The 27,108-nt window shown below is 39.6% G+C and overlaps 1 protein-coding gene across 1 annotated transcript; it reads left to right on the forward strand.

Moving 5' to 3' along the window:
* On the forward strand, positions 1–26,412 carry LOC140725957 (interleukin-18 receptor 1-like). Its single transcript, XM_073041874.1, has 10 exons — positions 1–78; positions 1,805–2,084; positions 4,988–5,162; positions 6,896–7,043; positions 8,402–8,470; positions 16,065–16,197; positions 16,621–16,766; positions 20,426–20,569; positions 21,404–21,565; positions 25,156–26,412. The coding sequence occupies exons 1-10, from the start codon at positions 15–17 to the stop codon at positions 25,482–25,484; spliced, it is 1,650 nt and encodes a 549-aa protein (XP_072897975.1). The 5' UTR covers positions 1–14; the 3' UTR covers positions 25,485–26,412.
* Positions 26,413–27,108: the final 696 nt, after the last annotated feature.

Genomic DNA, 27,108 nt, shown 5'->3' on the forward strand with positions numbered 1-27,108 from the left:
CTTATAATCAGATCATGGCAATGGACGCGAAATATTTGGCACTGATAATATTCTGTTATATTTTGGGAAGAACTCAAGGTAAGCAGACCTGTCATCTGTATTTTCTCAAGTGTACTATATCTGGCCCAAATAAAATATTATAGTTCTGAAAAGAGCCATGAAGACTCTACTGGAAAGGTTTCCAACATTATCAGAGATGGGTACAAGGAGAGGCCTTTTAAAAGGCTCATTTGGAACTTACACTAGCTCTTAGTTGGAAACAGTTTCACAGAACCCAAGAATACGACCAGTGGTTAAATTTTTGGAGTAGTATAGTAGCTTCTCATGCCATCTTTAGAAGTCTTCTAGAATGGATTAGAACACTAATGATGTACTGTCCAATTGTTTAGGAACATTAATTGTTTGGTATCTGGCTCACAAGGTTCTGCTTATTGCAGTCACATAAAGTTCACTGGTTCTTAGGATACCTTAATGTACAAAATGACATCTAATAAACAAAGAGTATGTTGGTGTATTAATAAGAATAATACTCATAGTTTTGAAACTCTTCCAGTCCAGCACCACTAGTTTTGAGAATCAGGTAGTTGTAACTTAATTGCAATTGGACTCTTGATGGAAGTGAATATTCACTGGGAAAACATTACAGCTGAAATTTCAGACAAAAATTGTAAAAATGTTTTCATAAATCAAATGTTTTTTGAAGCATGAGGTATTAGAGGAAATCTGAGGAAACAACCCATAAGCTAAAACCCAGTTAGTTGAATCTGACTGGAAGAATCAGGTAACATGCAGTTATTTCCCAATTAGCTTTTGCCTAAGAGGAGGTCTTTCTCTGTTACTGATTGAGTAAGATTATTCTAAACAGGATAAACCACCAGGGCATATCAAACCCAGGGAAGACCCTAAGACAATCACTGGAGGAGGAGGCTTTCATCGGTCAGGTTGACCATGGGTGTTGCTAGCTGTCTAGATAAGCAAGCCTGGACAGTATGATATGGAGAACAAGCTGAACAAGCTGTTGCCCATGTAGCAAGCTCCCCCTCTCCACCCATCTGATGAAACCAAAGGAATGGTAGAGACCAATACAGATTGTCATCGGTGGCATCGCAGGGGTTGCCAGTCAGCATTGAGATCAACATAGGACAGCCTTAGGGACTCCAGCTCTTGACTTTTCCTTGGGTTGTTTATTCCTGAAGCCCACCCCAGGAGTGGGTATAGCCACAAGACAACGGAGGAGTGAGATCAGAGTTTTCCTTCTCCTAGATGAGCTGCCTACTACGGCTGATGAGCCCCATCTGCACAAAGTGACTGGTTTTAAGGCATCAATAACCCACCTTTACCCCTTCTGCTGTCAGTAGAAACTATTCCGCCAGGCTTAGAAGCTAAGCTATGTGTGAATGCCAGTATCTGGACTTGGTTGTCAGAAGCTATTTGAGGCACATGCCATTAGAAGCATTTAATAATCAGTGAAGCTTTTCCCTATGACCACCCCAGCTGTAACAACCTATAACAATCACTGGAGATATTAGATATTATAAAGGGTTTCCTAAATTATTCTAATCACTTTAATTTACAGGAGAGGAACCCAATCCACTATGGGACTTAAGGCATATATTATTTGGACATTTAGACTCTATCAAATCTCATGCAATCTGCTTTTAGTATTAATGGAAATGTTTTGCAATGCATTAACTCATGGTAAAATATCTAAAGGTTGAATCTATGTTACGTAGTCAGTGCACAGTTTCTAGTCATTTACTGTAAACTCTGCAAATGAGTAACGTTTATTTCTTTTTGTTGTTAGGATGTCTGATTGGCAAATGTTTTTCAAAAAGCTCGGCACAAGTATCCGTTACTGAAGGGCAGCATGTCCGTTTAGCGTGCAATCTGTGTAATGCATCCACTCCTCTTGATATGAACAGCCTTCAAGCATGCAGATTTAACATCACCTGGTACAAACATACTCCTGAAGGTGGTCATAAAAATATTTTACGAGAATCAGGCAGGATTACCTATGAAGAAACCTCATTAGGATTTTGGCCTGTCTTTGTGAATGACACTGGGAGTTATAGTTGTTCTGTTTTGTAAGTAGCAATGGGAGTATTTATTTACTGTTCAGATTTTCTGCATGTTGTAACACTCAAATGACCTAACAAAATTTCCCATACATTCTAGCCCAATTACTTTTGCCTTGCAGTATAGTTTTCTTTGAATAAATATTAGGTATATTGGAAGCCATTCCTCAAACAGACAGGGACTTATATAGGTTCATATTAGAGGACAAAAATGCACTGTGAATGCATAGATATTGTTTGTGAAAGATTTTGACACAGGTTTAATGTTCAGCATTTCTTGTGAATTAATGAATTCAGCTGGTCTAATGGAAAATATTTTGGTGTTAGTCGTGCTTGGATTGTATTAGCTTTTCAGTTTGTACCTAATTTTGAAAAATAATCGACATATTCAGTGGAATCAATAAGCAGGAAGAGATTAACGCATGCGATGACAATCTTGGTAATATAATTAAATCGAGGAGCAGCTATAAGTTCCTGAGTGTAAACATTTCTGAGAATCTGGGGCCAATATATTGATGCAATCAGGAAGAAATACACCACTGGCCCTACTTCATTCAGAGTTTAGTATGTCACCAAAGATTCCTCTGGGTGTATGGTGGAGAGCTTTTTGACTGGTTGCATCATTGCCTGGTATGGAGGCTCCATTGCACAGGATCAGAAGAGGTTGCAGAAAGTTAGAGACTCAGCTACTCTATCTCCATTATGGGCATAACCGTCCCCACCATTGATGACATTTTCAAGAGGTGGTGCCTCCAGAAGTTGGCATCTATCGTTAAGGATCCTCACCATCTGGGACATACCCTCACAGCCTGAGGGAGCCTGAGGACCCAGACTCAGCGGTTCAGGAACAACTTCTTCCTTCATTTCATCAGATTTTGGAGTGGTCTGTGAATCCATGAATACTACCTCTTCCTTTTTTAACACTATTTATTTTGCAATTTCAAAGTTCAAAGAAAATTTATTATCAAAGTACATATATGTCAATGAGATTCATTTTCTTGTGTAAATGCAAAGAAACATAATAGAATCAGTGAAAACCTCCAAACAAGACAACCACTATGCAAAAGGCACCAAACTATACAAATACAAAAGGAAAAAAAAAACACAATGATAATTAAATAAGCAGTAAATATTGAGAACATAAGATGAAAGTGAGTTAATATGTTGTCAGAGCTGTTCAGTATTGGGGCAAGTGAAGTTGAGTGAAATTATCCTTTCTGGATCAAGAGCATGATGGTTGAGGGGTAATAATGGCTCTTGAACCTGGTGGTGTGAGTCCTGGAGGTTCTTGTACCTCCTTCCTGATGGCAGAAGCGAGAAGAGAGCAGGGCCTGATTATGGGGGGCCTTGATAATGGATGCTGCTTTCCTGTGACGACACTCCCTGTAGATGTGCTCAATGGTAGGGAGGGATTTACTGGTGACAGACTGGGGTGTATCCTCTACTTTTTGTAAGCTTTTTCATGGAAGGGCATTGGTGTTTCCATACCAGGCTGAGATGCAGCCAGTCAATATACTCCCCAACACACAACTACAGAAGTTTGTAAAAGTCTTGGATGACATGCTGATTCTTCACGAACTTCTTAAAAAGTAGGGGCACTACTCTACGTTCTTTGTAATGGCAGTTACACGCTGGACCCAAGGTACTCTAACATGCTGACCCATTGCCACCTTTGATTAGCCAAAGACAGTGGTGTTTTCAGCAAACTTAAATAGAGCTGTACTTAGCGTCACAGTCATAAGTATAAAGCGAGTCGATCAGGGGGCTATACACACAGCCCTGTGATGCATCTGTGCTAATGGTGATTGTGGAACAGATAGTGTTGCCAATCCAAAGTAAGTGAGGTCTGCAAGTGAGGAAATCAAGGATCCAGCTGCACAAGGATACATTGAAGCCCAGGTCATGGAATACATTATTAGATTTTTGAAGGATGATAATATTGAATTCAGAGCTGTAGTCAATGAAGAACACCCTGATATGTGCATCTTCACAGCCCAGATGTTCCAGAGTTCAGTGAAGAGCCAATAAAGGGTGTCATGGTAGCATTGCTGTCAATGTGACACTATTACAGCTCAAAACATCGGAGTTTGGAGTTCAATCACTGCGTCCTCTGTAAGGAATTTATACCCACCCCCATGGGATGCATGGGTTTCCTGGGATCACTCTTGTTTTCTCCCATAGTCCAAAGGTCTATAGCTAGTAGGTTAATTTCTCATTGTAAATTGTCCCATGGTTAGCTTAGGGTTAAATCAGGACTGCAGGTGGCATGACTTAAAAGGCCAGAAAGGCCTATAGTGCGCTGTATCTCTAAAATAAATAAATACATAAATAATTGAAATGGCATCTGCTATGAACCTGTTGTGACAGTAGGGTCAAATTTTTAGCAATTTTATGCCTTTGCGCTGTACTGCTGCTGCAAAACAACAGATTTTTCACCATATAAGAGAACGATAATAAACCTGATTCTGAATCTGAAAATGGACTGTCTGTGGAATATTAGCATATGTTTGAACTTTCCATCCAAAGATCCCCCTGCCACTCTCTTCTAGCCCCAATAAATCAAGGACAAAAATGAATTATATTTGACGGTATTTGTTTCTGTTTAATTCTGTTTGGGATGCTGGCATTGCTGGAAAGGGCAGCATTTATTGTCAGCTCTAACTGCATTTGCAAAGTTAGTTGTGGGTTACGTTCTTGTACCACTGTTAATAGTTCTCCCAAGGTGCTGTTGGAAGGGAATTCCAGTATTTAGATCCAATGACTGTGAAAAAAGTGATGATCTGGACTAGGATGAGGCAGATGGAAATATCCAAAACTATTAGAAATGATAGAGATTAAGCATTATTTTGTGGTTGTACATCAATAATTATTGTAACATTACTTCATATATGTTGTTGATTTTCTGTTTGCAGCAATAGAACTTATAATGTTAGTAGTGCAGTCACATCTTTGAATGTACACAAGTATGAAGGATTATGCGATGTCCAGTTCTTTGATCATGTGGAAACTGTTGGAAAAGAATATACGCTGTCCTGTCCAAATTTGGAAGTTTACAACAGCAATGAAGATAATATTACGTGGGTGAAGGTAAAAATCATACTTCAAATTTGTGTACCGATTTATCCCTATTGATTGGATATTAATTTAATGGTTTAAATTACTTATATTAGTAATATATGTGCAGAAGTTCTAAAAATGATGTTACTTAGCAAAATTGTATTCTCAAACAAAATGGAAAATCCAGTCTGTAACAATATTGTAGTCAAGACACGTCTATTGGAAGTTATGGTTTTATTTAAAATAGGAGAATGTAAAGTCACATTCACTGACCCTAAATGAATTTGGACTAACTTGAGGATGAGTTACAGTTCAATATAAATATCTTCATTCCATCTTTTCCCTTTTTGGTCTATTGATGATATTAGGATTGTATATCTGCATTCAATAATTTACTATATCCACAAAAATAGCTTTTTATTTTAAACTTTAATTCAAAAATAAGCATAATCTAATAGTACTGCATCTTAACACGTCAACTTAGCACACTTTAGTAGATGTATAATTCTGCCTAGTGAGCAAGCAGAAAGGAGGCACGATATCAACAGGGATGATAATTTCATATCACTTGAAAGTTTTGAAGGACATATAAGAGGACGTTCAAAATTAGTAGGAGGACATACAAGTCAAAGGAAAAGCATTCTAAAAGTGTTAGACATGTTAAACTATGAATACAATAGAACCACATTTTTAAAAGTTTTCTGTTGCTTTTAATGAGGTGGCATACGGTGGTTAAAAATACTATTCCATCAATAACAAAGAAACAGAAGAGTTCTCCCACTCTTGATCCATTAAGAGTCAGCTTTAGTAGATTTACAATGCCATTTGCAAGATTATTAAACTACATCAAAAGAAAATATGTATCAAAATAAATTTTATTCATAATAAAAATATTCACAAGAATAAATTGTGCAATGCATTTTCATTCTTACATTCAGAGATAATGCATTAAGTATGTTCAATTACATTCCTTAAAACCAATAACACTATAGCTCCCTGGGGAGGTGCACTGCTACAATAATTGGGCAGCTTCCTCATTCAAGCAACGCACACAAAATGGTGGAGGAACTCCGCAGGCCAGGCAGGATCTATGGAAAAAAGTACAGTTGATGTTTCGGGCCGAGACCCTTTGGCAGGACTGGAGAAATAAAAGACGAGGAGTAGATTGAAAAAGATGGGGAAAGGGAGAGAGAAACACAAGGTGATAGGTAAAACTGGGAGTGTGAGGGATGTAGAGCTGGGAAGCTGATTGGTGATAGAGGTACAGCGCTGGAGAAGGAGGAGTCCAACAGGAGAGAACAGAGGCCATGGAAGAAAGAAAAGGGATGAGGAACACCAGAGGGAGGCTGTACTTGTTCCCATAGATGCTGTCTGGCCCGCTGAGTCCCTCCAGCATTTTGTGTGTGTTGCTTGGATTTCCAGCATCTGCAAATTTTCTCTTGTTTGTGATTAGCTTCCTCATCCAAGCTGGACCTTCCCTGTCCAGTAGCAGAAGAACCCTATACTGTGGTGCTCCTCCACCGGACTCTTGTAGTGGGCTGCACCAAGCTTCAGAGCATCATCAGTACATACTCCTACAGCCTGGAATGAGCCATCTTTGTTCTTCAGAAGGTAGTCATGCAGGTTACGTTACTTATCACTTGTAGAAATCGATCACTATGAATCAAAGGAATGAAAAATCGTTGACTTCCTCAATGTGTAACAAGCATCAATCCCTACAGTACAGATGGAAAACACCACCAACATATTCTTGTAATTTTTAGAACTGCAAGGACAAAGTTCACACAGGGAATACATACACCATTAGCAAAGTAGAGGAAAAGAGTGCTGGAAATTACACGTGTGTACTCACCCTAGGAAAAGATGGAGTGGAATATAATGTTACAAGAACAATAAGACTGAAGACCAGAGGTATGATTACTATTTAAGTAAAATGCTGTCTGCTCTTCTCTATGAAGCCATTCCCATTCCTTTCAAATACCATTTTTTCTGAGGCTTAAACAGCTTAAAATAGAGGAAGTCAGCCTCATTTATGTGCAAATTGCTAGCTTGCCTCCTTTTGGAGGGTTCATGTATTATTTGATAGGATAAGGGTGCTTCTGCTATTAAACTTGGAAATGAACAAGTTAGAAGATAAATGGCTTTGTGATTTTAAAAATATGAAAATAATCGTACCTGAATTGCTATTTGTTTGTGGAGGCAAAATTTTTGCCTTTAGAAAAGCTTTAAAACCTATGGTAAAACAGTGTCCTCTACCCGCTGGTTCACTTAATGATGATAGGATTAAAGCTAAAGAATGACGTAGGCTGAAAATTCAGAGGGAGCTAGACTAAAGTAAACAACATGAAAAGAGAAACTCAAGTGCCCATTGTAATAACCTCAGGGTTTGACAAAAACATTTCAATGGTTTATATCAGATCTGAAGTTACAACCTCTTTGATACCTTTCTGTGTTTAAGTTGTTCATTGGTATGATTCAAAGGCAGTGTAAGTGCCAACAATCTCGACCATTCTTCCTTTCAATAATCATCTGAGAAGTTAAGTATCTATCGAACAAAAGCTTGTTATTGATGTTTCAACATTTAAAGGATAAGTTATTTCTATAATTGGAGTCTCATTTTAATAATGGCATAAAATTACCAAATTCAGCATTATGACAGGATTACTCAGAAACTTCCTAACTTCCTAACTTGCTGAGTTCCTCGAACGTGTCGTGTTACTCATTTCAACCGGCGTTGTCGTGTTGCTCAGTTCATCTAACGTGCCGTGTTGCTGAGTTGTTCCAACGTGTCGTGTTGCTGAGTTCCTCTAACGTTTCGTGTTGCTGAGTTTCTCTAAGGTTTCTCTAAGCAAATCCAGTGAAGGGATTCTAAGAGTTCGATGATATAGAGCATTTGCCTGAAATCCATTGAAAACTCCATTTAGATGCTTTTGAAAAACCCCACATTGCATTAACTCAGGGATAGCACATGCAGAAATGCTTCTTAACTTGTTCTAAAGACCCAAAGCAACTTGCATTCTTCTGCTCTAAATTCATCTTGTAAGACAGGATTAGAGCTTATAGAAATAGATGTTCCACTTCTAGAAACTTGTTTCAAGACTGTGTCATGGTTCATGACTGGACAGGATCCCTTCCCCTGACTGTTTTGCAATGTTAGAGTATTTTGGCTTTTGTTTAATCCAGTATGTCTGCTGTTTAAATGGGATATAATGACCTTTATTTAAAAATTAACATCATTAAATAACTATCATGTTTATTTTTTTCCACAGATCATATTGAACGATTTATACCAAAATTAATTTATCCTGGTAGGAGAGAGCAAATTGATGTTAAGCTCGGTATGTGTAATTTAGAATATCTTTTTAAAATGACACCTGTTGAAAGTGCTGCTGATGAAAGACCTTACTCAAGAACCATTCCACATGTGGTCTCACTGTCAAGCCTGCTGAGCCTGTGCTTACTTGCCAGAAGACTGATTGGACTGCGAGCTCTACTTTCTCTTTATAATTCCAGCTGGAAAGCTAAGATCTGCTACTAAAACCAATGGCCAAGAATCTAAACTACCAGTTGCAATCCTATATGGATCTAGAGGCTAATAAACAGGATTTATGTGGTACTTTAACAGCACTAGCTCATTTAATTTCAAAGAAATATTTCAGCTGCCTGCCATTGAAATATTTCCTTTAGTCTACGGCAGGTGACTTTCCTCAGGAGAAGATGGGACAGTACATATGGGCATGCTGTCGCCATTTGAGGAGGTCCCAGGCATAATAACCTGTCAAACTTCAACTCTGAGAGTAGCAGAACAAGACAGCTGGCTACCACCTCATTACAGAAGCACAGAGAGACCAGCCCTGGTTCCCCTAAGGGTGAACGCAAGAAAGTCTTGGCTTGATGTGACCACGTCTCTGAAACTGGTTTAATAGAGATCCAGTGCCAGGGTTCTTGGCACTTTGTAGAAGCTGATAGATTGGTCATTTTGTAACGATCTCATTTTCAGTTCACCTTGCCTGCCTTATAGCTTCTGTTTCTCAGTCTGCAGAACCTATTAGCGATGTTCTGGTGAGCATGACAGTAAAAATTGGCTTGTAAAACACAGAAGCAGGAGATTTGCCTTGTCCTCTAGAAATTATTTATGCAATTTATTTTCTAATGTTAATAGAACTCAGAGGCCTGTGTTCCTCATATTTCATGCAAATATTGTGCTTCCATGCTGGATTTACAACAGCTAATCACAGACTATTGGATTATTGAGGAGAATGCATTTACCTCACTGTTGGAACCTGAAGTGAGATGTAAGAGCTGAGGCTTTGTTGCGATTTGATTCGGTAAGGATGCTGAGCAATGGTGTGATAAGGTCAGAACTGTCTCCTACAGGATATGGGAGATCAGGGAGACTGCCAGTGTCGGTGCTGAGAACATCTGTAGGAAATATGTCCAGCTGCAGCCCCTCACTGACCACATCTAGCAGCTAGGATTGCTCCTGCAACTTCTCTGCCCAGGATCACAAGAAATGGGCACTGAGGAGTGTGTTAGAACAAAAGTATCTGGGAATACAGGTCCATAATTCATTGAAAAGTGGCATCACACGTAGATAGGGTTGTAAATAAAGCTTTTGGCACATTGGCCTTCATGAATCAATCTATTGAGTACAGGAGATGGGATGTAATGTTGAAGTTGTATAAGACTTTGATGAGGCCTAATTTGGACTGTGTGTTGTTTTAGTCACCTACCTACAGGAAAGAAGTAAACAAAGTTGATACAGTACAGAGAAAATTTACACGGATGTTGCTGGGTCTGGAGAACCTGAGTTATAAGGAAAGATTGAATAGGTCAGGACTGTATTCCTTAGAACGTAAAAAATTGAAGGATTTGATGGAGGTATGCAAAATTATTAAAGGTATAGATAGGGTTAACGCAATCAAGCTTTTTCCACTGAGGTTGGATGGGACCGCAACCAGACATCACAGGTTAAGGGTGAAAGGTGAAAAGTTTAAGGAGAACGTATGGGAAAACATCTTTACTCAGAGGGTTGTGAGAACGTGGAATGAGCTGCCAACACAAGTGGTGCATGCGAGTTCCATTTCAATGTTTAAGAGAAGTTTGGATAGGTACATGGATGGTAGGGGTGTGGAGAGCTATAGTCCCAGTGCAGGTTGATGCGAGTAGACAGTTTAAATGGTTTCAGCTTGGACAATTTGGGCCAAAGGGCCTGCTTCTGTGCTGTATTTCTGTATAACTCTAAACTGCAGAGTTGTGGACACAGCTCTGTACATTATGAAAACCAACCTCCCCTCCATGGACTCTCTCTGCACAGTAAAGGAGCCAACATAATCAAAGACATCTCCCACCCTGCACATTCTTTATCTTCATCCCATTGGGCAGAAGATACAAAAAACTGAAAGGATGCACCACCAGGCTCAACAGCAGCTTCTATTCTGATGATGTAAGTCTATTGATTGGTCATCAAGATAACAATGATGCCTTGACCTCACAATGTATTTCATTATGGCCCTTGTACCTTAATGTCTACCTACATTGCATTTTCTCTGTAACTGTAACAGTATATTCTGCATCTTTTTTTTGTTCTTTTAACATCTTGAGATACTTATAGTTTAGATCGATTTGTAGGGATGGAATGCAAACAGTATTGTCACTGTTCCTTGGTACCTTTAACATTAGTAAACCAATTACCAATTATCATGCTGAAGGACCAAGACAAGCAGCCAAAGGTTATTGTACGCATTGGTATTAACAAGATAGATACAAAAGGGTTTAGGTCCTCCCTATCAACACAAGTATACGACTGGGTGAGGCACTCTTTCTCTGAATCTTCTGCTAAGCCTGAGAAATTAACCTTGAGAGAAGAGGAAGAACTTAGTGAGCTGCACTGTCATCATGCACTCAAGATGAGATTTACTGACCTGTCCCTGGGCAAGTTCTGGATTTCTGTGAGTGAAGAGTATTTTGCCATTCATAGGAAAGCAATGAACATTTTGCTGCAGTTTTCAACTTCTTACATGTGTGAGCAAGCTTTATCTTATTTAACAAGCATCAAGAGCAAGGATAGAAATAGTCTCATTTCAGATGAACGTGAAATCCATGTGTGCTTATCTCAAGTTCGACCCAGATTTGAGAAATGTATTATGTTTGCCTTATGTTTTTAACATTTATGAAAGGGAAAGAGATTAATTTCAAGAAATGTAAGCTAAAATTCATTCTTTACTCAAAGAGCATTGACAATTATTTTTGGATTATTATGTCTACAACTTACTGATCACACTAACGTATCGTGAGCTGAGACCTGAGAATTATTTCAAGGGTTCCTCCAGGGCAAAAAGGTTGAGAAAGGCTGCCTTAGAGACCTGGGTGTGGGGAAATTAGAGATCCACTTGGAGTCGGATTACCATGTGAACAGGAGAAACAATATGCGATAACACCTGGGTTTGCGAGTTGGTGAGACCAGAGTTCGAGGCCTAGTGTTCTATGATGGGTGGGTGATCGGAGTCAGTACCGAGGATTCGAGCTTAAGGGTTGCAATCAGGAGGCTGGAACCCCGAGTCTGCGAATCTCCGCGTGTCTGCTGGGGAAGTCAAAAGTCAATGTCCCAAGTCCAAGTCTGCTGGAGACTGGACAATAGACAATAGACAATAGGTGCAGAAGTAGACCATTCGGCCCTTCGAGCCTGCACCACCATTCTGAGATCATGGCTGATCATCTACTATCAATACCCGGTTCCTGCCTTGTCCCCATATCCCTTGATTCCCCTATCCATAAGATACCTATCTAGCTCCTTCTTGAAAGCATCCAGAGAATAGGCCTCCATTGCCTTCCGAGGCAGTGCATTCCAGGCCCCCACAACTCTCTGGGAGAAGAAGTTTTTCCTTAACTCTGTCCTAAATGACCTACCCCTTATTCTCAAACCATGCGCTCTGGTACTGAACTCTCCCAGCATCTGGAACATATTTCCTGCCTCTATCTTGTCCAATCCCTTAATAATCTTATATGTTGCAATCAGATCCCCTCTCAATCTCCTTTGGTCTGGAGACCAAAGGAACTGGCCTGTCCTCGGGATAGAGGACTGATAACGTGCAAGGGTAGGTGAAAGAACAGGACTTGTAATGTATAGACCTATTTCATTTAGAGCAATGACCCCCTCCCCCTTAGCACTACGTATTGATCTGTTGTGTGCGCATGCGATTGTGCTCTCTCTTACTGCAAAACCATCTTCCGCCTGCATACGTTTATTTAATTGAGATGTAGGTGTGCACAGACACGACAAATTGGTGACGAGTATGAACCTGAATGTCAGAGAATATCACAAACTGTACCAATGGTTACGGGATGGAACAGCAAGAGTTAAACAGTACGAGAAAGCCGAAGGGCATGTTAGTAATAGTGAAAAATACGCTGAATTTAAAGTGAAAATGACATGGGAATGGCTTTAGTCGAATTTGATAGCGTGAATGAAGGCTGGAAGTCATATATTGAGAGGGTGGAACTGTATTGTAGATCAAACAAGCGTGAAGGAGCAAAAGAAAGCTCCTACACTTACTAGCTTAATTGGCCTAAGTACATACAGTCTCTTATGCAACTTTGTAACCCTTGCAAAGGCAGCAAGCAAGACGTTTGGATGAAATTGGTACGATTTTACAGAATCACTTGAACCCGAAACTAAAAGGAACCAGTCAAAAGATGGAAGCATTTCTGAATACATTGCAGAACTGAGCACTTTCCCAGTACTGTGACTTCAGAGATGGACTTACTGATGGCTTAAGAGACTATATGGCATGCATAGTCAATGCACTCAAACGAGACCTTTGGCAGAAAAAGATCTAACCTTAGAATGGGAATTGAGACTGCAGCAAAGGATGCAGCAGAACTACAGAAAAGGAAGTTAGAATGTGAAATGCACAAAACGTCTATGAATGGTGCAAAAAGCCAGAGATGTCATTGATGTGGTAATTCCTCCCATGATACAAATGACTGTTGGTTCAAAACAAAAGTTTGCAGAAAACGTCACAGACAAGGTCACATAGAGAGAATGTGCAAAGTGCAGAAAAGCTCAATGGAGAGAAAAACCTCAAACACCAGGCTAAGCAAATGCATAAAGTTTATGCTAGTGACAGATTACCAGCCCCTTGTGTCCATTTTCAATCCAGGAAGGGAATTGCACTGAAGACTGCCACCTGGTTACAAGATTGGGCACTGTTCCTAGGAGCCCACTCTTATGACATAGAGTTCAAATACAACATTGGGCACTGTTCCTAGGAGCCCACTCTTATGACATAGAGTTCAAGTACAACGTTGGGCACTGTTCCTAGGAGCCCACTCTTATGACATAGAGTTCAAGTACAACGTTGGGCACTGTTCCTAGGAGCCCACTCTTACGACATAGAGTTCAAGTACAACGTTGGGCACTGTTCCTAGGAGCCCACTCTTACGACATAGAGTTCAAGTACAATGTTGGGCACTGTTCCTAGGAGCCCACTCTTATGACATAGAGTTCAAGGGTACCAAGCAACACAACAATGCTGATGTCTTGTCATGTCATCCACTATTGGCAGATGAAGAAGAAAAGTCTTCATACTGTGACCCAGCAGAAGTGTTCCACACCACATTGATGGACCAGTTGCTGGTGACAAATTCTGAAATACAAAGGAAGCAAGGGATGACCCAACATTGTCAAAAGTCAATGAAATCACCATGCAAGGATGGCCAGCTCATGGTAATCCTATGTTTCCACAGTTTTCTGTGAGATGAGACCAACTGTCAGTATGTCAAAGAATGCTGATGTGTGGATCTCGTGTTGTGCACTGGAGTGTTAGAAAATCTGCATGAGGGACACCTGGGTACAGTCAAGATGAAGAGTCTCAACCGGAGCTATATGTGGTGGCTGGGAATAGATAAACAGATTGAAAATTTGTCCAGAAGATGTTCTGGATGTCAAAAAGTTCGAAGTGCCACACCTGTGGGAGTGGCCATCTTCTCCATGGAAACGAATACATATTAAATTTGCTGAGCCATTCATGGACTCTGTGTTTCTGTGCTGTGGATGCTCATTCGAGTAAGACCAGAGGTTAGACCAATGAAGTCATCCACCTTAGCAAAGACTGTCTCCTCCCTGAGGACTATCTTCACCATAAATGGCTTGCCTGAACAAATTGTGAGCAACAATGGACCACAGTACACTCCAGAAGAAATCTGACAGTACATGAAGAAAAATGGCATTAGACATTTCAAGTCAGCTCCTCACCGCCAATCAACAAAAGGTTTATCCAAACCTTCAAGAAATCCATTAAAGCAATAGACAAGGAGGACATTCCTCTACAGCACAAGGTGGACAACTTCCTTTTTGTGTATTGGAGCTCTGTCCATGTGACAGCAAATCAAGCACCTGCAGTGCTGTTCATGAACAGGAATCCAAGATCTTGCATTGACCTCCTGAAACCAGACTTCTGAAGGAAAGTGCAGAATAAACAGTTCAGCCAGTTGCCAAGTGAAGCAGCAAGGAGCTTCAAGTTTGGATTGGAAGTCTGAGTGGATGATTACGAAGAAGACAAGTGGACATCTGGTAGAATAGCTACAAGAACTAGACTATTGATGTGCACAGTGGGTTTTGGAGATCAGACCTGGAGACGTCATGTTGACCAGATACTGGATGCTCAACCAAAGGACACATCTGAGTCGACTGCATCCAACAAGACGGACACATTACAGTCACCGGACTTGCCTCTCAGTGTTGATCGTGTCACTGACAGCAATGTGACACCGGAAACTGAGGACGTTGACGTAGACAAGACACCTACCAAACCCGATGCCACTCCACAGGCCCAGAGACGCTATCCTGAAAGAAACAGAGCACCACGCGAAAGACTGAACCTTTAGAGCTGTGTAATTAGTTATGGACTGTTATCATGAAAGCATGTTTATTTGGAATATCGGTTTGTGAAAGGGAAATTGAATGTTTTGTGCATATGCAGTTCTATGTTACATTGACCTAAAGGGTGAGGAAGTGTAATGTATGGATCTATTTTTTTAGAGCAATGACCCCTCCCCCTTAGGACTATGTATTAATCTGTTGCCTGTGCATACGCTGTTGTCGACACATGGGCATTGTGCTGTGGCTCTCTCATTGCAATGAGAATACACCAGTTAAAGCCATCTCGCACATGCTTGCTTGTATTTAATTGATATGTAATTGTGCAGGCACAACAGGACTTGTTGCTTTTGTCGATTTTTTTTTGCTTGATATTGATCTGTTTTGCTGAGTTCTGTGTTGGTCTGCCAGGCATCTTGGGTATCCTATGTGGGTGCCGGAAGGTGTTGTGAACTTGTGGGCTGCACCCCAGCATACCCTAGGGTGTGTAGGTTGTTAATGCAAATGACCCATTTCACTATGTGTCTTGATGTACACATGAGAAAATAAACTTGAATATTGAATCTACTTAAGGGATATTCCAGGAGGAATATCCAGCAAGGCCATATGAATAGAACTTAGAAATAAGAAAAGTAATTACTTTGATGCTATTATACTATAGGTCCTCAGTAGTCAGCAAGATTTTAGGGGGGAATATAAGTAGGGAAATCATAGAAAGGTATCGGAAAAATACGGCGCAAGTAGTAGATTTTAATTTCCTCCAACATTGACAGACTGCCATAGTGCTAAGAAATCAAAAGAGGAAGAATCAATTGTTTCCAGGAAAGTTTCCTGAAGCAATATGCAGATAGCCCTACAAGAAAGGGGGCAACACATGATATCCTGTTAGGCTGATCATTCAGTGAGGAGCATATTGTGACCAGTGACTATAGTTCTATTAGGGTCAAGATAAGAAAAGAATTTAGTTAATCAGTACTGTAAAACATGTTAAAATAATTAATACTATTATAAAACCAAATAATTTCCATAACTTGAGCTTTTTTTTGCTTTAGGAGATGCAAAAAAAATTGAATGCAAAGCTGTTCTTGACAACAAAAACAATGAATTCTGCATACTGTATTGGTTATTTAATGAGCGGGACTTTAACACAAACGAAGAAGATCCTGTCTATGAACACAATAAGAGGTAGGAGATATAGTGATATAGATTATACTCAGCCCATTGTCAAAGCTTTTGCAGCAAATATAAATTATTGGAAGCAATATTCTCCAGAGTTCAAATATTGGCTGTGTTAAATTTCCAATTTATTGCTTAATATCAGCTGTCATTAAACTGGAAGGTCCTCCAGGATGACTGTCATTAAAGTAAATAGCTAATATTTACTTTAACTGTAATTAATGAAAAATCATAGAAGAAAGTGTTTTATTTTTAGTGTTACTAATCCAAAATCCCATCGAGCCTGAGTAAATGTGCAATTATACTAACAAGTTCGATTTCTGTAAGCAGCTTAAAAACATGAATATTTCAGTTATATACTGGTGTTGGATGCTTAATTAACACAATTCCTTATTTTCAATAATGACACTCTCACAATTCTGTTCCTCTTAGTGTTGTCACAAAAGGCAGTAGAACATATCAGATAAGCACCCTGGTGTTCAAAAAAATTGAAAAAGAGCATCTGAATGAACCTTTCATTTGTAAATTAACTTGTCCAGAGATGGACTTAAATGGCACTGTCACTCTTCGGGAAAAAGGTACTGCATTTTCTCATTCAAGTAATAGAATAATAAATTGAAGTTGGATCATTGGATTACTGGCGGCCAAAATCAGTGAAAGCTAAGCATCTAGATTAAAATGTTCTGGATTTATTTTATGATGAATTAGTTGTTTTTAGATTGAAGATTAATAAGCTGTGTGCAATAATAGTGTTGCTTGGGTTTTCATTTGCAGTGGCGGCTGCATGTCTATAGCTGATACCTGGATAGATTTGACTTGTTAAGAAAATAAGGAGATACAAAACAGGGCCAACAGTAGGTCAGATAGTCCTTTGAGCCCCTGAGTGTCCTCCATAGTCCTCAAGACCTCCAGTACAAAATCCATCCATCTCACTTTAGATTATACCAATTTATTTAAAATCCAAAGCCCTCTTGAATAGTGAATTGCAAAGATTTATAATGGTAAAAATTCCTCCTCACCCAAGTTTCATATGGCTGACCCTTTATCCTGACATTATACTTCATAGATTTATGGTGTACCATAATGTTAAATTTCACCACCTTTGTTGAGCGTTTTAATTTTGTACAAGCACCCATCTTGGTTCATCAAAAAGGAAACAACTATTATATTGGGAGTATGCCAATATGAAACGACGCCAATTCTATATAGGCTCTCTTTCTTCTTTTATTGTAATGCAGTTACCTGTTCTCTTCATTCTCTTCAAATTAAATGTATGAGAGCAGTGTACAAGACTTTAAACTAGAATGGTTGGGGGGTGGGAATCAAATTGAGGAGAGCGGAGGTTAGTTCACAAATAGAGAAAGCATGTAGACTGTGTGTGAGGGAGGATAGGCAGGTGATAAAGAAGGGGAGTGCTCAGACCGAAGATGTAGGAGAGAAGGAAGAAAAAGAAGATAGTAAATTTGATTGCACTGTTAGGGATAAACAGAGAGTAAGAGTTGGAAAATTTCTTAAATGCATTTATTTTAATGCTAGGAGCATTGTAAGAAAGGTGGATGAGCTTAGAGCATGGATTGATATCTGGAAATATGATGTTATAGCTATTAGTGAAACATGGTTGTGGGAGAGTTGTGATCGGCAACTAATTATTCCTGGATTTTGTTGCTTCAGGTGTGCTAGAATCAGAGGGGCAAGAGGGGGAGGTGTTGCATTGCTTGTCAGAGAAAATATTATAGCGGTGCTTTGGCTATAGATTAGAAGGCTTATCTAGGGAGACTATTTATGTGGAATTGAGGAATGGGAAAGGTGTAATAACACTTATAGGGGTGTTTTATAGACCACCTAATGGGGAGCGAGAATTGGAGGAGAAAATTTGTAAGGAGATAGCAGATATTTGTAGTAAGCACAGGGTTGTGATTGTGGGAGATTTTAATTTTGCACACACAGACTGGGAAGCCCATACTGTAAAAGGGATGGATGGTTCAGAGTTTGTAAAATGTGTGCAGGATAGTTTTTTGCAGCAATACATAGAGGTACCAACTGGAGAAGGAGCTGGCGCTTTTAAAGAAGGTCATGTTTGACAAATTTTATTGAATTTTTTGAAGAGGTTACTAGGAAAGTTGATGGGGGTAAAGCAGTGGATGTTGTTTATATGGACTTCAGTAAGGCCTTTGACAAGGTTCCACATGGAAGGTTAGTTAGGAAGGTTCAAACATTAGGTATTAATATTGAAGTAGTAAAATGGATTCAACAGTGGCTGGATGGGAGATGCCAGAGAGTAGTGGTGGATAACTGTTTGTCAGGTTGGATGCCGGTGACTAGTGGTGTGCCTCAGGGATCTGTACTGGGTCCAATGTTGTTTGTCATATACATTAATGATCTGGATGATGGGGTGGTAAATTGGATTAGTAAGTATGCAGATGATACTAAGATAGGTGGTGTTGTGGATAATGACAGAAACTGAAAAATGCAACAGGAACATTGATCATCAGACCCTGTCCACCACAGAAAATGCCACAAGAACGTCAACTCCCAAATCTCCCTTTCCTGCAGGTAAAAAGAGAAAGCGTAAGTGAAAACACGGAATATACAAACTATAAAACTGAAAAAACATCCATAGTCCATTGTCTAAATCCATAAACACAGAACACCTTGGTAACATCCTTAGATGAACAGCATTTAACAGTCATCTGTTTTTTTTCCCCTTTCAACTGTTGGTAGTTGGTGGGGGAAAAACAGATGAAAAGGGAAACCAGTAAAAATCTTGTTGAAACCAGAAGGTGGATAAATGGCATGAATCAGCAAGAGGGTAACATGAGATAATTGAGAGACAAAGGCAAAATGTTTCTTTTGTCAAAACAGTAATGACATTTATTTTGCCACCACTTCAAAGATGAGCAGCTTCCCTTTCTTGTTTATCTATTTGTATGTGAAAGCTTTGTTGTTTCATTTTGTTCCTTCCATTTTTAAATGCAGTTTATGAAGTCAATTCTTCCCTTTCTGTAGAGGGGTCCAAACCTGGAACATTCAGCATGTTGATTGTCCCATTCCTCCAGTCTGACCTGCAACATGTTTCCAACAACTGCAGAATTTTACATTTTGTGTAAAGCATTAAATTTGAATCAGCATGAACAAGTATAATGGCATCAATTTGGTAGGAACTAGGGAAAGGAAGAATGAGAAGTGGGAAGATAGGGCCACAATCATGAGTTTCACTGCATCGGCTGCAAATTGATAGTCGGTTGCAAGTTAGAATATGTCAAAAATTATACTTATGTTATAATTAATTCCTGCCCATTTCAAATAAATGATAAAAATAAAATTTGAAAAACTTGCAAATCCAAAAATATATATTAAAATCAAAAAGTATTGGAAACACTCAACAGATCACAACTATATAAAGATAAATGGTCAGAATTTCAGGTGCATGAATGTTTAAAATAAGCCACTAATGCAATACACTGATAAACAAAATTATTGAAGCCTGACAGGTGGTATTTGCACAGCATCAATACCACATAACTACACAAGCAAGAGAAAGTCACTCCACCCCTCTGTTCTGCTCCACCATTCAATAAACTCAAGGCTGATCTTATACATCAACAGCACGTCCTTCACAAATCCTGTATCTCTTGATTTTCTTATTATCTAAAATCTATCAATCTGTCTTGAATGTACTTAGTGATTGAGCCATTACTGGATTTATGGGCATTGCATTCCAAAGATTTGCTACCCTCTAATCTGGGTAAAGATAAACAAGAGACTCTGCAGGTGCTGGAAATTCAGGTGAGGTCTTGATGAAGAATGTCAGCCTGAAATGTTGACTGTTTATTTTTGACCTGTTGAGTCTGCCTGACCTGCTGAGTTCCCTCCAGTGTTCTGTGTGTTTTCCCCCAGCTAAGTAAATTTCTTGTCATCGCTCCACTGAATAGTTGACAACCTTATTTGAGATTGTGACATCTAACATTTGGCAAGAGAAAATATTATCCCGCCATCTATCCTATCATCTATACATTTCATTGAGGTAATTTTCCAATAATTTAAATTCAGGAGATTAAGGGGTCAAATTAGCTAATTAACTTCGTTGAGCCATTGCCACTTAACTTCTCACATGTGTGCCTTCCGTTGGGAGGAAGGTAACTGGAAACTGTGGGGTTTTGTGTTCTCTGTGACTGCAATGTTTGATTGATACTCTGCATTAATGAGGCTGATCACAAATTTTATTTAATTTCTGTAGGCAAACATGACTTCTGTCTAATATTCCTGCTACTGTTTTCAACCTTGGCTGTTATCATTATTGTAGCAGTGGTCTATGCCAGGTTCAAAATAGACTTGGCCCTTTGCTTCAGGGACTTAATTTCCAAGGATGAAACTCTACAAGGTAAAATTCTAAAAATAACGGTATGCATAAATCTTATTTTGATTCATATCAAAGATGAATAGATAAACCCTGAACTGAAGTGATGGATTTTGCTTATGGACCTCTCCCTATCCAGGATATCAATGCATCTGTAAATTCAGGTTGCAGTCACCTGCACCTTTCCACATCCTAAGCAGTCTATTGTGAATTCGTGCATTACAAAAATTCACTATAAGTCACAGAAACCTAAGCACTTTCACTGTACAAATGCTATTAAAAACATCTGCAGAACCACCTTCCAATTCCAACCACAAGCAACCAGGTGACATTAGCAGTTTTAGTGAATTTCACAGCTCTTCCCCCTTCCCACAAGCTTCAGACTTTTCCAGGAAAGTGACATCTACTAGCCTGGAAGTGCAAAAATAATTTTGGTGATTGGCACATTGGAATTGTTTTATGAGGAGTTATTCTTTATTGTCAGTGATGATACATCATTCCTGTCACAAATACGCTAACTAATAATTTGTTTAAATCATTTAAACTGGGTTCACTATGGGCTCTAGGATTTGGTCTAAATTAACATGATGTTATGCAGCCCAAATTGATCGAGTAGACAGAGGAAAGCAATTCTGGCCACCCATTTGATAAAAACGGGCAGGTCATCACTTACTGTTTTAAAGGTGCTGTTTGCCATCAATGAAAGCCTGAAGATTTACACCAGCAGCTTTTTACAGCATGCATACTAGTGACTGGAGTGCAGCTCATTCATTGCTTTACAAAGCAATAGTCATCACACATAATAATCAGTGTATTAAATATAATAACTAATACTCACTTTTTGGATTTGACTTTCAGACAGTAAGGAATATGATGCCTATGTATTGCTTCTTAAGAGTAAGGAGACTGTCATCTGCGCTGAGGTAGAAGCTTTTGCTTTGAAACTATTACCCTCAATTCTAGAACAAAAATTTGGCTATCGTTTGTGCATTTTTGAACGTGATGTTCTTCCTGGATCAGGTACGATTGTCTCTTCAACTTAATTGCAGTACTAAAATGTACACTTTATATGAGAAAATACATTCATTAGCAATCATCATCCTTGAACCTTTTCTTTGTCTTGTTTCTAAACAAGAGTGTGAAGATCCCTTCATTTACTTTTTGTTTGATACTTCAAGTATGCTCCTGTTGAGCCAGACCCATCGCATTCCCATCCACTGAATTTCTATCTCTCTTTAATCACATTTCATTCATTCCTCCTAATGTCAACAGAACTTTGGTTTCTAGACAGCATACTAATTAATATTGTAAGTACTTCCTTCCCATTATACATTGTGTTAAATTTGTTCATGGGGTATTGGCAGTGCAATGTCAGATTTAGTTGTCCATCCCTGTTTATTCTTGAAATTCTGATGGTGAATTATTTCATTTGGTGATTGCAGCCAGTGTGATGAAAGTATACCTGTCAAATTGCCTAAAACTATTGAATTTAACTGTTTCTTAAGTTAATGTTAGGCCTCATTGGAAAAGAGCATGAGGCCACTGACGGGTAGGTCATAGATATAGAATTAGAGTGACAGGCAACTGTAAGCTCAAGTTAACGCCTGAGGAATGAATGTAGATGCACTACAATGTGATCACACAATCTATTGTGTGTTTGGGTTCTCCAGTGTAGTAGACACCATATTGTGCTTCTCAAAGAATACAACTGTACTTGCTTCTTCCACTTCTTCTGACAGTTTGCTCCATAAACTCACCACCCTCCTCATGAAAAATGTAGCTAAGTTCCTTTGAAGATTTTACCTTTCACCCTAGAACTATGCCCTTTAGTTTTGGACCCTCCTATCATAAGAAAAAGACTATTGCCATCCACCTTAATTATGCCTTTCATAAATGTAAATATTACTATAAAGTTGCCCCTCATTCTTCTGTGTTCCAGTGAATGGAGACGTAGTCTGGCCAACCTCTCCCTACAACTCAGGCTCCCTAGTACTGGCAATATCCTTGTATGTATTTCCCTGTACTCTATCCTTTGTAATTGTACTACTGGGCCCTCTGTTTCATTACATTTCCTAGTGCTTTAACATACGTAGTACAAGTCCTATACTTGTTTGACTTTCCAAAGTACATCATCTCATATATATTGTATTTGTGGCCCACTTGCTTAACTGATCAAGATCATATAATCACCTATGATACCTTTCCTCACTATTGAGAACACCTCCTAATTTTGTGTCATCTGTAAACTTACCAATCAAATCTCGTGCAGTCACATTCAAATCATTTATATGAATAACAAATAGCAAGGGTCCTAACATTAACACCTGTGGCACACCACTAGTCGCTGGCCTCCATTCTGAAAAACAACGTTCAACCACCAACCTCTGCTTTTGAACTTCAAGCCAATTTTGAATCCACCCAAGTATCTCTCCTTGGATCCCATGGGACCTAAACCTTCCTGACCAGTCCTGTCAAGGCCTTTCCGAAATCCAGTTGACAATATCCTGCTCTACTCTCATCTGTCTTTTTGGTTACTTCAAAAAACTTAAAAGATTCTGAAATCACAACTTTTCACACACAAAGCCCTACTGACTCTACTGAATTAGACTTTGTCCAAATTATGGTGGATCCTGTTCCTCTGAGTTCCCTCCAGTAACTTCTCCATCACTGGTGTCAGGTTAAACAGCCTGTCTTTCTCTGGGTTGTCCTTGTTACCCTCTTCAAACAATAGAACAACATTCAATGTCTGTAGTGAGATGCTGAAGATGTTCTATAGGTCAGTTGTGGAGAGCGCCCTCTTCTTTGTGGTGGCGTGTTGGGGAGGAAGCATTAAGAAGAGGGACGCCTCACGTCTTAATAAGCTGGTAAGGAAGGCGGGCTCTGTCGTGGGCAAAGTACTGGAGAGTTTAACATCGGTAGCTGAGCGAAGGGCGCTGAGTAGGCTACGGTCAATTATGGAAAACTCTGAACATCCTCTACATAGCACCATTCAGAGACAGAGAAGCAGTTTCAGCGACAGGTTACTATCGATGCAATGCTCCTCAGACAGGATGAAGAGGTCAATACTCCCCAATGCCATTAGGCTTTACAATTCTACCGCCAGGACTTAAGAACTTTTTAAAAGCTATTATTAATGCTTTTTGAGATAGTGATTTAGATGCATATCATATTTTCTTACTGAGTTAAGTATTGTATGTAATTAGTTTTGCTACAACAAGTGTATGGGACATTGGAAAAAAGTTGAATTTCCCCATGGGGATGAATAAAGTATCTATCTATCTATCTATCTAGCTGCCTTCCAGTTTTTGGGAACTTTACCAGTGGCTTAAAATGAAGCCAGTACCTCCACAAGGGCCTCTACAATTTCTTCTCCATCCTCATCACAAAGTCCGAAGTCACTGGGGAATTATCCACCTTAATGTGCTGTAGGGTCACAAATGCCTCCTCACGGGTAACAGTGTTAACAATTCAAGTCAATAATCTATCATCAGAATTCTCCACAGATGTTGCCTGGCCTGCTGAGTATTTTCAGCATATTCTGTTCCAATTTCAGATGTCTAGAATCCACCTTTTTTTGCCTTTGAGAGTAAATTCCTGATCTAAGAAGTTTGACAAATTTAAATTATATTGCTGAGGAGTAGCATCAAACAAAGCATTTAGGAAATAGAAAGCCTACCGCACAATACAGGCTCTTTAGCCCACGAAGCTGTGCCGAACATGTCTTTACCTTAGAAATTACCTAGAGTTACCCATAGCCCTCTATTTTTCTAAGTTCAAGGAGTCTCTTAAAAGACCCTATCATATCCGCCTCCACCACCATCACCGGCAGCCCATTCCATGCACTCACTACTCTCTGCATGAAAAAACTTAACCCTGACATCTCCTCTGTACCTACTGCCAAGCACCTTAAAACTGTGCCCTCTTGTGCTAGCCATTTCAGTCCTGTGATAAAGCCTCTGACTATCCACACGATCAATGCCTCTCATCATCTTGTATACCTCTATCAGGTCACCTCTCATCCTCCGTCGCTCCAAGGAGAAAAGGCCGAGTTCACTCAACCTATTCTCATAAGGCATGCTCCCTAATCTAGACACCATCCTTGTAAATCTTCCCTGCACCCTTTCTATGGTTTCCACATCCTTCCTGTAGTGAGGTGACCAGAACTGAGCACAGTACTCCAAGTGGGGTCTGACCAGGGTCCTATATAGCTGCAGTATTACCTCTCGGCTCTTAAACTCAATCCCACAATTGATGAAGGCCAATGCACTGTATGGCTTCTTAACCACAGAGTCAACCTGCGCAGCAGCTTTGAGTGTCCTAAGGACTCGGACCCCAAGATCCCTCTGATCCTTCACACTACCAAGAGTCTTTGACCTACCAAAATGAACCACTTCACACTCATCTGGGTTGAACTTCATCTGCCACTTCTCAGCCCAGTTTTGCATTCTATCAATGTCCCGCTGTAACCTCTGACAGCCCTCCACACTATCCACAGCACTATCTACAGATATTGTAAATATCTGAGTAACAAGGCCAATGATCTGTAAAGTAGCACAGGTTGGTGTTTATTTTATTAAATTATTTGATCATCAATTTTTTTCTCTTTGCAGCTTCTGTCGATGAAATGCTTTGCTACATCAACAAATCCAGAACCTTGATTATAATCCTCAGTGCTGAATATATGGCAAATGACAGTTCTATGTATGGCTTGATGACAGGTCTTCATCAAGCCTTGGTCGAGAGGTTAATAAAGCCAATACTTATTGAATATATTCCAATACGAGACATAACATTTTTACCACTGTCACTTCAGCTTATTTTGAAATCAGACAGGACAGTGAAGTGGACGAATGAATCTCTACCACAGAATTCATACTTTTGGAAAAAGATAAGATACCTTATGCCAGCAAAATACACTAAAGCAGCTGAGCGCTCATGAAGTGGAAGAACAATTTGCGATTTGACACCAGAATCTGATGATAAAGTGATTATGCATTTATTGGTATTAAGTCGTGGAAAATTCATGGTTCTGTGGCATAAATAAGATTTGTAGAATAAATAGTTTTGAGTTAGGTGAAATTGCAAAATTGTTGCCAAATAGAAAAAGAAATCAACACAAGTATGGAACAAGAAATAGTATTCTGACAAATCCTTGCCCTTCTAATTTGCAATCTACAATATCATATCTCAGTATTTAATCTGATTTCAACAACTGAACCAGCCTATACAAAGAACTATAGAGAATAAATTAAGCATTCTAGAAGTAGATATGAATCTGGAATTCAGGAAGGGTGGGCGAACATAGAGAAAATTATGATCATCAAGGAGATAGCGGTGAAATGTAATTAGAACTGTGAACTTAGAAGTAATTGGGTTTTTTTATATACTTCATCCTAAGGTTTCAAAGAAGTGGTTGTGAGGGAACTGAAGTGTAAGTTTTAATTTTCCAAAATTTCCTTGATTCTGGGATGGTTCCCATAAATCGGAAAATAGTAAATCAACCCCCCCCCCCATTGAGAAAGGGAGAGATAGAAAGCAGGAAACTATAGCTTAGTTAGCTTATAATCCGTCATACAGAACATGTTAGTCGAAGTCAAAGTACATTTATTATCAAAAAATGTATAAATTATAAAACCTTGTTTATTTACAGGCAGCCACATTTCAAGAAACCTGAAAAAACCCAATTAAAGAAAACAAATTAAAAAATGAGAAAATCTGCAGATGCTGGAAATCCAAGCAACACACACAAAATGCTGGAGGAACTCAGCAGGCCAGGCAGCATCTATGGGAAAGGGTACAGTCAACATTTAGGGCTGAAACCCTTTGTCAGGACTGGAGAAGAAAAGATGAGGAGTCAGATTAATAAAGTGGAGGGGGGAGGAAGAACCACAAGGTGATAGGTGAAACCGGGGTGGGGGGGAGTGGTGAAATAAAGAGTCGGGAAGTTGATTGGTGAAAGAGTTACAGAGCTGGAGAAGGGGCAGTCTGATAGGTGAGGATACAAGGCCATGGAAGAAAGAAAAGGGGGGGAGAGCACCAGAGGGAGGTGAGAGAGGGAATGGGAAATGGTGAAGGGGAGGGCATTGCTGGAAGTTCGAGAAATTGATGTTCATGCCATCAGGTTGGAGGCCACCCAGATGGAATATAAGGTGTTGCTCCTCCAACCTGCGTGTGTCCTCACTGTGATAGTAGAGGGGCATGCGCTAACATGTTGGAATGGGGGTGGGAAATGGAATTAAAATGAGTGGTTGCTGATGTTACGAATGTGCCACAACTCTGAGGGGCCGAAGGGTACAAAGTAGCCCCCTCCTTTTCAAGAATCGCAAGATCGCTATTAATTCAGGTCTGGGACCCAGGAAATGAGAGAGAGACACACAGAATCCACAAGGTTTGGAATGTGTCCTGGCCTCAGCGAAACAAAACCACTGATAACGGTTATTGTCTCTTGGAGACGGAATTGTGTATTGAGTACTGTACTATTCATTGAAGCCCCTCAGGGGATGACCAGAGTGGGCTGGTTGAGGGATTGCATCATCCCAACCTGATTGACATCTGAGACCCCA

This window comes from Hemitrygon akajei, chromosome 4 (genome assembly GCF_048418815.1).
Source record: "Hemitrygon akajei chromosome 4, sHemAka1.3, whole genome shotgun sequence".
In the NCBI taxonomy this organism is placed as follows: domain Eukaryota; kingdom Metazoa; phylum Chordata; class Chondrichthyes; order Myliobatiformes; family Dasyatidae; genus Hemitrygon; species Hemitrygon akajei.

Coding starts and splice junctions, on each gene's coding strand:
- LOC140725957 (XM_073041874.1), top strand. CDS start 15: ATGGCAATGGACGCGAAATATTTGGCACTGATAATATTCTGTTATATT. Junction 8,471..16,064: donor GCAAATTGATGTTAAGCTCG/GTATGTGTAATT, acceptor TTTTTGCTTTAG/GAGATGCAAAAAAAATTGAA. Junction 16,198..16,620: donor GTCTATGAACACAATAAGAG/GTAGGAGATATA, acceptor TGTTCCTCTTAG/TGTTGTCACAAAAGGCAGTA.